This window comes from Taurulus bubalis (assembly GCF_910589615.1).
Source record: "Taurulus bubalis genome assembly, chromosome: 8".
NCBI classification, from domain to species: Eukaryota; Metazoa; Chordata; class Actinopteri; order Perciformes; family Cottidae; genus Taurulus; species Taurulus bubalis.
Genome location: NC_136596.1, coordinates 28,820,057 through 28,832,472, shown reverse-complemented (window position 1 = coordinate 28,832,472; position 12,416 = coordinate 28,820,057). Strand labels below are relative to the sequence as shown.

At 45.7% G+C, this 12,416-nt stretch overlaps 1 protein-coding gene across 1 annotated transcript in view; it reads left to right on the top strand.

Moving 5' to 3' along the window:
- nr6a1a (nuclear receptor subfamily 6, group A, member 1a) overlaps positions 1–11,942 on the top strand; it is a gene marked incomplete at both ends in the record, with an annotated part of 79,251 nt that extends 67,309 nt beyond the window's left edge. Inside the window, 8 exons of the mRNA XM_079222802.1 lie at positions 5,010–5,240; positions 6,853–6,908; positions 7,523–7,683; positions 8,268–8,498; positions 9,046–9,300; positions 10,797–10,918; positions 11,322–11,474; positions 11,812–11,942. Coding sequence (XP_079078928.1) covers positions 5,010–5,240; positions 6,853–6,908; positions 7,523–7,683; positions 8,268–8,498; positions 9,046–9,300; positions 10,797–10,918; positions 11,322–11,474; positions 11,812–11,942 — 1,340 coding nt within the window. The remainder of the gene's footprint in view (positions 1–5,009; positions 5,241–6,852; positions 6,909–7,522; positions 7,684–8,267; positions 8,499–9,045; positions 9,301–10,796; positions 10,919–11,321; positions 11,475–11,811) is intronic.
- Between the last annotated feature and the right edge of the window lie 474 nt (positions 11,943–12,416).

Sequence of the window (12,416 nt, the reverse complement as noted above, 5' to 3'; positions counted from 1 at the left end):
GCTGAACCAGTAGCCATGCTGGTTGTTTATGTTCGTGATACTTTAGGAGAAGGGGCTTAGGAAGATTACCTCAAGGGTCGCACTGTGAATACTAAAAGGACCTGTACTTGTATTTCTCTTTGCTGGTCTTCCGACCGCTCAAAGCTCTTCAACACTACATGACATCATCCACCCATTCATACTGATGGGAGGAGCTACCATGAAGGTTCATGGTAGCTCCTCCCATCAGTGTGAATGTTTGTCCTGATGGACAGGTGGTACCTTCATGGTAGCTCCTCCCATCAGTGTGAATGTTAGTTAGTCCTGATGGACAGGTGGTACCTTCATGGTAGCTCCTCCCATCAGTGTGAATGTTAGTTAGTCCTGATGGACAGGTGGTTCCTTCATGGTAGCTCCTCCCATCAGTGTGAATGTTAGTCCTGATGGACAGGTGGTTCCTTCATGGTAGCTCCTCCTATCAGTGTGAATGTTAGTCCTGATGGACAGGTGGTACCTTCATGGTAGCTCCTCCCATCAGTGTGAATGTTAGTCCTGATGGACAGGTGGTTCCTTCATGGTAGCTCCTCCCATCAGTGTGAATGTTAGTTAGTCCTGATGGACAGGTGGTACCTTCATGGTAGCTCCTCCCATCAGTGTGAATGTTTGTCCTGATGGACAGGTGGTACCTTCATGGTAGCTCCTCCCATCAGTGTGAATGTTAGTTAGTCCTAATGGACAGGTGGTTCCTTCATGGTAGCTCCTCCCATCAGTGTGAATGTTAGTTAGTCCTAATGGACAGGTGGTTCCTTCATGGTAGCTCCTCCCATCAGTGTGAATGTTAGTCCTGATGGACAGGTGGTTCCTTCATGGTAGCTCCTCCCATCAGTGTATGAATGGGTGAATGATGTGCCGGGGCTCTATTTTATTGCGATGTAGAGACCGGTATATGTGGATTCTTAAGTGACAATATATAAATATTGAAAGTTCAAAAGTGGTCCATCTGAGAACACGACTGGTGGTAGAATGAAGGTTTAAGCGGTTATTTTCTTTAATGATGATTTCTCAGTTAACCAGTACGTCTTGTCCTTCACAAAGATGGACTTGTAAGGAAATGTAATATTTACATAAACAATGTAGTCATTCATATAATATAGTTGGTCTGCAGACAATGATACTAATAAAACGTGGTGTCAAAGTTATTGACTGAACTGAACTCTCATCAGTAAAGCACATTCAAACGATACCCATCCATAGACGGGTCAAACTTGCCAGCAATATACAGTAATATACAATACACAGTAATATACAATATACAGCTTGACTCTTATCATCTGGTGGTTCTCAGAACAGCTGTGAAGCAACGGGAACCTTCAGTGGACCGTTGCTCAGATTAATCCTCAATAATGGTCCCTTTGTTTCATCATTTGGAGGAACGCCCTCTTTAACGGCTAGAAATGATGTTTAAAAGAAAAAAGTGATCCAGCGTACTCCAAAAAGTTATGAAAAGTCTTTATTTTTAAGAAAACCATCCTTGTTTTAATTTTTGAGACGATGCCTGTTTGAGATGATTTTAGGTAGGTTTTGAAATTGTAGGGAAAACACACTTTGGAGATGAATTATTTTTCCATGACTATGAATCCACACATTACTTATGATCTTGTGCCCCTTCATGAATGAACCGTTTTGATTCAGTTACTGTAGATTGATCGATTAATCCGCCACAAGGTTTTAGAACATGACGACGGCCGCCTCCCATCTTTTAGACCCGACTAGCAAACAATTAGCATGCCTGCTCCACTCGTGTGTAAAGCGGTTAGTTTAGGTCTCAGCAGCAGAGATCTGTGACTGACGGGGCTTCCTCTCAGCCGCCGTAACCTCTGTGCTGTATGGAGTTAGCCACCAGAATAGTTGAAGTGTAATCCAAGGACGGCTCCCTGTGGGACGCCCCATTGTCTCTGTACACTGTGCTGCCCTGCAGTTCTGCAGGCAGCGCATTTAAACCTCACACTATTTAAATGGTAATCTGTCTTTGGGCTTTAGAAGTCTTCAATTCACCATTGATGATCTGGGAGAGGCTTTCTGCCATGAGCACCCCCTCCCTCTAATTACCTTTAGTACATGAAACCTGCAGCCCAGTATGAAGCCCCTCTCTGGGGCTTAGCTCTGTCACGTGCCTCTGAGGAGCAGGCCCTTTAAATCACACACAACCCCTAATCCTGCTCATTTGAATATTGAACATCATGTAACTTTGGCCTGTTCATTGTAAAGCATTGAGCCGTTTTAATCAGTGATGGGTGGCTGGGTCAACAGGCAGGATATCAGGTTCCTCACTTCCTGTGAGGTGAACGGTTCCATCTCAGCTGCTCCACCTGCTTCAACCGGTTCAACATCCCATTGTCTTTCCTTTGTTGGACAGTAACACACCTGGATGCTGGCCACAGCGGCCTGGAAGGATCAGACGTCTTCCAGGCTTGAATGAAAGAAAACTGTAGCAAGCATTGTTTGGATTAATGATGAACTCCACAATCTACCCAACATGCAATGCCTCCATTGGAGCGTTAACTCGTGTTCTTGACTGTTTGAGCAGCAGCGTTGTGTAGAAGCGGACTAATGACCTTCCCCTGCTTGGTAGCACCTCCACCTACTTCTCTGAGAAGGAAACCTGCCTCCTAGTGAAGCCCATAGCAGGGTAAAGGTCCTGGTGGAGCCCCATGAAGCAGATGTCCAGGTTAAGCTCCGGCTCAGCAGGCTGGACCTCAGACCTCTGATGTCGGCTTCATCTCTAGGAAAGCACGCATGATGCGTTCAAGTGTTCCTCCCGGCTCCACCTCTCCATGCAGCACCAGCTGGGCTCAAAGCCGAAGTAATCCCAGTTACTACGCAATCACAACTCCTGCAGTTTAGAAGCTGTGCATCTGATGTAAGCATGCGGTGATGTTGCCATACAGATGGACTGTCCCTCATGATGAAGTCTTCATCTAGAGTAGAGCCGCTTAGGGCCCTGCTCAGCCTGAACATGGTGGCTCCTGACCCTCACCAGGTCCTCTTGAGGCCTCTTTGTCGTCCCATATGTTCACTTGTTGGGACCACTGAACCAAAACGCTTTCTCCTTGTTTGAGTTAAAACGGTTTTAAAGGCCTTAAGAGGCAAAGTGGGCCAGCCATCACAATATTTCTTTATTTCTCTCTTTTCTATCTCGTCAATCATCTCATAACCGTTCATATTTATCTTGCAATGCCTTGTGGGAGTCCTCACTGGCTTTAAAAAAAACACCAGTCAGACTCCATTTGAGGGGAAAAAGAGATTAAAATCAAAGCAGCAGAACTAAAGATAACGTCTTTTTTTATTCCACTTCACTGCATTATTGTTTTAAAACCTACATTGCGCCGACAACCCACAATGCAACTCGACTGCTGGCAGTTGGGCCAGCGTGAAATGCTACTGATGAATTAATTTAAACAACTTCAGAAATGAACTAAGGAATCCTGATCTGTAGGAATGTGTATGTAATATCTCAAACAGAGGATCATATTGCGTTTCTCTCCACCTGCCGTCAGAACCTCTCGTGGTGTATTGATCCGTATGGTGTATTGATCAGCATGTTTCATTGTTTGGACTTTCAGTGTCACAGACAGATGCAGCGCCATCCACCAATAGAAAGGAAACGCAATAATCAATATTTACATCGCTTTACTGGGATGGATGTGGCCAACAGAGACTCTTCCTATTTCACGCGACGTTCCTGATGAAGCATCTTCATGTTCATCAGGACTGGACCCTGGTGTGTGTGTGTGTGTGTGTGTGTGTGTGTGTGTGTGTTGCAGTGTGTGGTGCGTTATGGAGCCTGGAGGTAGATGTGGGATTAAGAGCAGCTTTTCTTCAGTTTGAGAGCCTCTTCCTGATGAGTAGCGTCTCCTGGAGAGGAGGTCGTCTCTCTGATCCTCTCCTCCTCAACGTCTTAGGAATCAGGTTCCAGGACGGCAGCCTTTCTCTTTCGCTGCCGGTTTAATAACTCCTCCTTTCATGGTCGGCACGAGGAACCCTTTCTACTCCTAATACTTAATACCGGTTGTTCCACACAGCGCTCGCTTGAGCCCCTTATATCCCCTCACATGTGCCCCTTCATTTATTCCTGTCCTACCAACTCAGTCAACAGAAAGTGTGTTTGAGGAACCAGGAGGTGAGGGCTAGTGGCCGAGTGTGTGGAGGCTGCTGGTAGTTAGAGGACTCATTCCAGTAGCTGGTTTAAGTAAACGCTGCTTCCAACACCCTGCATGTGCTCCGTCAGAGTGAACGCTCTCCTCTCTTCCTGTGCCGGCGTCACGAGGAGAGAAAGGAGAGCCGGGGAACCAATGAGCGCTGTGGTTTCACTCTCTGAATAAAAGAAGACGTCTCCGCTGCCGGTCACACCTCCACTTTCACAAGATGAGAGTTGGGGCTTAAGAGTCCTCTTGGATTATCCAGGCTGGCGCTTAAGCCCCGCCGCCCCCATGATCTCAATTAAAATGTTTGCCTCCAGCCGGGTTTTTGCACCCACTTTAGTTGTGTAGGTCGGGAAAACCTGGAAGAGTCATGGAATTATATAATGGTTATTTCCAGGCCTGGAAAAGTCATGTAAATGTGTTATATTCATGTGTTCATGTAAATGTGTTATATTCATGTGTTCATGTAAATGTGTTATATTCATGTGTTCATGACGTTCATTTACGCTGAGTTTGAAATAATGAATATGCTTTTAAAAGAAAGACTCAGAATATAAGCAGGCATACATACAGGCATCTATATAAATGTTTATTCTTTAATTAAACTATTGTCTCATTCATTTGTGTCATTTAAGGTTTACTGTATGCTTTGTGTTCTCATTGTTAGTTTAAATACTACATTTACTCACTTTTTACTGTTTACACCCAGACTTCACTAAATGTTTGTCATGACTTTTGGTTTAAAGTCATGAATCCACTGGTCAGAATGTGTCTGACCCCTGCAGGTGGTTCTGGTTCTAATCCCCTCCTCCTTCTCTTGTCCTGCAGATGATCCGGCTGACCAGCGTACTTGCCTTATCTGTGGCGACCGCGCCACCGGCCTGCACTATGGCATCATCTCCTGCGAGGGCTGCAAGGGCTTCTTCAAGCGCAGCATCTGCAACAAGCGCGTGTACCGCTGCAGCCGAGACAAGAACTGCGAGATGTCGCGCAAGCAGCGCAACCGCTGCCAGTACTGCCGCCTGCTCAAGTGTCTGCAGATGGGGATGAACCGCAAAGGTGAAGTGTGGACGCGTCACATTTTAACCCTGTAACTGCCACTAAATGGCCCCTTTAGGGACACGTTCATCTGCATGACGAGGACCAGAGGGGGATCGGGTCTAAATAAATGTCGCCGTGCAACCTTTCCAGTTAATTACTTGCATTGAGACAATCATTTTTGTATGTTCTTTTTTAATGTTGTTTAAATATGTAAATGAGTCATTTTCTAACGCTAACTTGTGGTGAATTTAGGAGAAATCTACAAAAACTAGTGAAACCTAAATGTGCATTTAACAAAGCAATGTGCCAAACTCACTTCCAGATAATATACACTTACTACATTGAGGGAATAGTCAAAGACGGCAGCAACACAGTCCTATATGATGCCGTCCAGTCTGCAGACCGGACTCCTCTCTGGAGCTCAACCTGGCAGTGAGCTGTTTCTCTTCTCATGCGCTTCACTCTGCATGCAGAGCAGAGAGCTGTGGAACAATCTGGAGTAAATCTGTCTTTGTTGAATCAGTGCAATACATGAATATACTTTATTAATCCCCGAGGGGAAATTTGGTGTCGACGTAGCAGCAATTTACTGACAGAAATAAATATAGATATAAAAACAGGGATGAAAGATTTTATATATATATATATATATATATATATATATATATATATATATATATATATATATATAAAAACAAATCTGGTTATTTGCAAAGAGTTTAACTTTAGATTTTTTTTTTTTCTTGAATCATGTCATTTTGGGTGATGGTTTTTTTCGTGTGATTTATATTTAAAAGAGTCAATACTTTGTATTAAACAAAGCTGTATAATATTTTTCGCATATATATAATTATAATTAATTAATTAATGAATTATATATATAATTAATTAATTATATAATTAATTAATTAATTATATATATATATAATTAATTAATTAATTATATAATTAATTAATTATATATATAATTCATTAATTAATTAATAAATAGCTGGGGTGAAAGAAAGAAAACAGTTAATTTAGGAATTAAACAGTAGGAGTGGAAAAAATGCAAATTATGTGTATATTAAGTGTGTGGGGTGTAAATAAAAATAATGCATTAAATAAAAAAAAACATTTACAATTTAGACAATTTTACCACATTGAAGTTTTTGAAAAACTATTCCTCACCCGTCAGACTTTTGTTAATGTACATCAGTGTGTGTGTAGTGACTCTGAACTAAACCAGCAGCTGTTTGTAGTTATGAAAATGTCCTCTATGTCGTTGTGAGGACCCTGCACCCTGGGGTTCTTCTCACTCGGCTTGGTGAGGTGCAATGCTGCCCCCCAGTGGACGACAGGTGTAAATGACCCGTGCTCCTGCAGCCTGGTGGGCTCATGTGAGATGTTTGTTCACAGCGACTCTGACTTCCACGTAAGGCTTATTCAGTCAAGTCTGAGCTGTTAATAAACTACAACCAGGGAATAGAGACCATCTGCCTGCAAACAGAAACTAGACCAGTTTAAAACCCTTCACATTAAAAGGTGGCGTGTTTCAGCCACTAGGTAGCGCTCTGATACTGATCCTGAATCCCGTTCATGGACCGCATGCATATTTAGATTCTGTTCTCTCTCTTTTTTTTCCGTGTAGCAATCAGGGAGGATGGCATGCCGGGAGGGAGGAACAAAAGCATCGGGCCCGTTCAGGTAAATCACCGACGAGGTGTCGAATACCAGCGGAGCAGAAATGTTGTTTTGGTGACCTTCACTGACCTTCTGCCAGCGCCGAGGCCCTCTGTGCACATTACTGCGGCTCGGCTCCAGAGTTAGCTCGCTGACCGTGAATGCATTCAGAAAACATCCGCCTCCATTAAAGGACTGCTTTATTTCTAAGCCCTAATGAAAGGAGGACCTCTTTATCAATAATGGGAATGAATGGCTGTTTCATTATGTGGTGAATTGATGGAAATGAAAGAGAGTTGACCCCAGAGAGAGATACAAGGAACCACATCTCCTGGCATGCTAATGCCTTTCAAAATGACTTTTATGTGTTCTCTCACTTCACGGATTCTATTATTTTAGGTGTGTGCATATCTCTCTCTCACACACACACTCTCACACACACTCTCTTTCTTTCCCTTGTCGCTCCCTGTATCACTGCCTGATCGCGTCCTTGTTCCTCAGCGTTTCAGTGAAAAGCAGCGAGGTGCTAGTCCCTGCTAATCAACTGAACTGAGACGCTGCGTGCTCTTGGTCACATGAGGTGCTGTAAGCTCCAAAACATGTCCACCTCCTTTGTGTGTGTGTGTGTGTGTGTTCAGATCACGGAGGAGGAGATCGAGCGCATCATGTCGGGGCAGGAGTTCAAGGAGGACGCTCCTGAGCTCACCTGGGGCACCAACGGCGACAGCGACCACAGCTCCCCGAGCAACGGAGCGTCGGAGGGCAACCAGCCGTCCCCCGCCTCCACGCTGTCATCCAAGTGAGTCGTTCAGCTCATCCGCTCGGCGCCCGGCCCATCATTGAGATAATGAGCCGGCCCTGACAGTCTAACACCTCGCTCCCACCTCCGCGAGACGTTGGTTAAGGTATTCATCGGCAGAAGAATGCCTGAACACGCCGCTCCTCGGCTCGGGGACGGTGGCGAGCACAAAGAAGGCGCTGCGCTATCTGCTGTTCCCGTGTGGAGACGAGCGCATTGTCTATCTGCACTCATCAAGGACGAATATTGTCTAGCTACTCGCATGGCTGTATTTATTTTAGTCTCATTATCACCTCAGCCACACGGCCTGATAGCTACTCACAGGAATGCTTGTTTTATCAAAAGCAATCTGAGCAACAACAGGATGCCTGAGCCGTGTGGGCTCTGGTCCACGATGAGTCACAAGGTTTAGACTAACAAATAGCAAATGTTGTTAATGGGAAAGAGTGTAGAGCTCCACCCAAAGGTTAAAGGTCGGGACGTGTAGGCCTAGACACACAGATATGAAAGGTCTATGCTAAACAAGTGTATTTCCCAAGATGTATAAAGGACTCTGTGTAACCGCTGAGCGTTGTGTTCCTCAGCCGCTCTGTGGAGATGAACGGCTACACGGCGGCCCTCAGGGACCAGTACATCAACACCTCCATGTCCACACACTACCAGCTGCTGCCTCACCTGTTCAGCTACGCGGCCCAGTCCGGCCTGCTGGCCCCGCAGCCCCGCGGCCTCTACCCGCAGTCCCACCCGCTGGTGCTGCAGCTGGTGGCCGCCGAGGACCTGGCCCCGCTGGCCACGCCCATGCTGATAGAGGACGGGTGAGTCCACACAAGCATATACGTTCTGCAGTGAGTACAGCACATGCTGATGAGGAGCTGTGGGTTTAAAGGTCATGTATGGCCCTTGTAGCACACAGGGTTGCTCAATAAAATGCACTCGTAGTCTCATTCTGCTGCTAAGAAAAAGACAACTTTTTGTATGGAGGATAAATGAAGTCACAGCCAGAGGGGGGAGCAGCTCTGAGGTCTGGTGTCTCTCCTCCAGCAGGGGTTAGCTCTTATGATCTTTAGCTCCTTTTAGCTCCTCTTCACCAGCATCAGTGATGCTCGGTAGTATCCGTGATGTTCTGGGTGGATTTAATCCCTCATGTAGAGCCTTGTTGTCCCGGGCCGTACACGTCCCATTGATGACGCTGCTTTCTAGTGTTCCTCTGTAAAAGGACCTGCATTAATAAAGCTTACAGAACTTATGAAGAACAATAGCCTCAAGCCTTAAGTGTTGCTCTGTGGCAACATGTCATGGTAACCCATGCAGACACCAGGTGTGGTTTCATAACCCCTCCTCACCTGAGCTCTCGTGCCGCAGGTACAAAGTGACCCAGGTGGAGCTCTTTGCCCTGCTGTGTCGTCTGGCGGACGAGCTGCTCTTCCGCCAGATCTCCTGGATCAAGAAGCTGCCGTTCTTCTGCGAGCTCTCCATCGAGGACTACACCTGCCTGCTGAGCTCCACCTGGCAGGAGCTCATCCTGCTCTCCTGCCTCACCATCTACAGCGCTCAGATATTCGGAGACCTGGCCGACGTCACCGCCAAGTACACGCCGTCTGACGACGAGCTGCAGGGGTGAGTGGGAGGAGCTTACAGTCTGGCCTCTGGGTTTATGCCCCAAGATGCAACAGTGAGAGAAACTACACGAGAGGAACGTAACACAAACATAACACAGGGTCCTTCTTATGGTCATGGAAAACCTGGAAGAGTCATGGAGTTTTAAAATGGTCCCAAAAGTTTAGTAAAAGTCATGTAAATGTGTTATATTCATGTGTTCATTTACGCTGAGTTTGAAATAATGAATATGCTTTTAAAAGAAAGACTCAGAATATAAGCAGGCATACATACAGGCATCTATATAAATGTTTATTCTTTTAATCAAACTATTGTCGCATTCATTTGTGTCATTTAAGGTTTACTGTATGCTTTGTGTTCTCATTGTTAGTTTAAATACTACATTTACTCACTTCTTACTGTTTACACCCAGACTTCACTAAATGTTTGTCATGGACATTTGGTTTAAAGTCATGGAAAACATGAAAATCCACTGGTAAATATGTGTATGAACCCTGTATATGTGTATGAACCCTGCTAAAAGGAACCAAACGTGTGTGAAAGTGTGGTCACACTAATTATAGAAAAACACTTTTAAATGATGGTGTTTATATTCGTGTATTAACCGAATGTTTGAGGGGAAATCTGGAGGCTGAAATGGAGCTCAAACCAAGAGGAATGCTAACGTTGCTCTTTAACCGCACAAAATGCTTCACGCTCATTGAAAATGATTTTTTGTCTGATCAGAAAAATAAGTGAATACTTCTTAATCCATAATACCAACAATGTGGCAGCGACTAGCGAGCCACAGTTACGTTGGTGATATCTCACCTGTCGAGGAGGCTGTCGTACCTTGAAGCTCCTCAGAGGTTTATCAGGAATGAAATGCTCCTCCAGCCCGAGACGTTCCCCTCTGCGGGTTTGATGGTTCTCCTCACCGCAGCCGGTCTTGTTATTGGCGGGCGGCCAGGCCGGCGGTCCGTGAACAGGAGGCCTCCTCCGGCCGGCTGTGGCTAGCACCGTCACACGTGAAGAACACGCGTGTGGAGAAGGACGTGCGGGGGTTGGGCTCTGCGTAAATCAGGAGGGAATGATCTGACCCCGTGACCCGCGTTCCCCTAATATACGGTGCTGCCGCGCTGCAGCCGCCCTAGTTTAGGAGACGCGTGTGATTTACGGAGACGGCATGAAGCCGGAGAGGGAGATTGGGACCGGGAGAGAGACAGACGGGGAATTAAAACGTGTGAATCTTTCAGAAAGCTGTGGGATTAGCGAGGCGTCGGCTGAGCACTTTTGAGATGTGACGTATTCCCTCCCGAATGTTTGCCTTGTTCACTGAGGCGTAGGAGCTTAAGATAATGGGGCTTCAGGGGGTTTCATCTTTTGACGGTGGATTCTAATGTGAAGAAGAGGACGGTAAAGTAAAACTCTGCTTAAGTTCTCACACTCTGAAGACATTGTTCTGTTAGGGTACTTCCTCTTCCAGTGTGACTGACCGCCTGTGTCTGATCCCTCAGCTTCAGTGAAGATGGTATGGAGGTGATGGAGAGGTTGATATATCTGTTTCGCAAGTTCCACCAGTTGAAGATCAGCAATGAGGAGTACGCCTGCATGAAGGCCATCAACTTCCTCAACCAAGGTAAGGAGTCCGGCTCTGCTGAGCTTAGTTTACTTACTGGATCCCCGTTAGCTGACGCCTTAGCGGCCGCTAATCCTCCTGCTGTCCACAGAAAAGACAAAATATATACATGCAAAACATAACGTGACACAAACAGAATAAAGATAGTTGTCGGATACCTCGTGCAGTCGAGGGCTAGCATGTATATGATGCCGTCCATCCGTCATTTATACAAAGAAAAATCAGATGGCTAACCCTAACAGCAAAGGAAAACGTTGAGTGGTTAAAGTCCTGAGGTGCACCTTTAATTGTTTTTTAAATGACAGATTATTACCTGTATGAGTTATGTGAGGAGGGAGTAAAGTCCATGAACAGTAACTGTACGTTAGCACGTGCTAATGCTAAGCCTCTCCTTGGGTCTCAGATATCAGAGGCCTGTCCAACACCTCCCAGCTGGAGCAGCTCAACAAGCGCTACTGGTACGTGTGTCAGGACTACACGGAGTACAAGTACCCGCACCAGCCCAAGCGCTTCCCCGAGATCATGATGTGTCTGCCGGAGATCCGCTGCATCGCAGGTAGGACCTCCAGGTGGAGTGTGTGGTGTGTGTGCATGGTGTGTAGTGCAAGGATGTGTAGTGTGTAGTGATGCTGCTGACTTGAGGCATGTATTCCTGCTTCGCAAATAAATGTAATCCAAGTTTAGAGTGAAAAGTAAACTATAAAGACAACAGTTTTGAAACAATTGTTTTAAAAGCTTGGCTCAACATGATGTACAGTTCAACCATGACTTAATCTGGTTGTGAATCACTGCACTACTACTAAGGGAGTTAATGTGTAAATGGCTGTTAGAGAGGCTAGGCTAGGCTAAGCTAACCCTGAGTCCCAGCTAAGATAACCCTCACTTGTTTGCAGGGAAGCTGGTGAACGTCCCTCTGGAGCAGCTCCCCCTCCTGTTCAAAGCAGTGTTGCACTCCTGTAAGTCCAGCCTGAGCAGCTACAGGACCGGCCCGTCGCCCTGCGTGACCGCCTCCTCCGGGAACTAGACCGCCCCGCCCCCGAGGCGAGGGCCCGGTCTCCCCTCCAGCGAATGTGACAAGCAGCTAGTTTGTTTTTTGTAACTTTTTTTCTTTATATATTTATTACACGACAGAGCTGAATGTATGCTGATTTACACTGTGCACATGCTTCTGTACAAAACAAATGCTCGTAGATGCATTGGTCTTTGGAGTTTACAAGTGTGTATCCAGTTTGCTCAATGTGTCAGTGTTGCTATTGTTAGAGCTAGACTTTAAAAGAGTTTATTTTATTCAGAGGGGGGCGGAGTGTTTTGAGACTACCTCAGGAAAATGTTGTTGCTATGTTCAGGTACCTTTTTGTTTCTGTTAAATGAAGAGTTGCCTGGTGTATAAAACCAAAGCCCAGCCCCTCAATCACAGACTGAGTGTTCAAAGAAGCTGCGCAAATCAAAAATGGAAAAACAGTGTTTTGTTGCACTGAAAATGCAAAATGCAGCTACT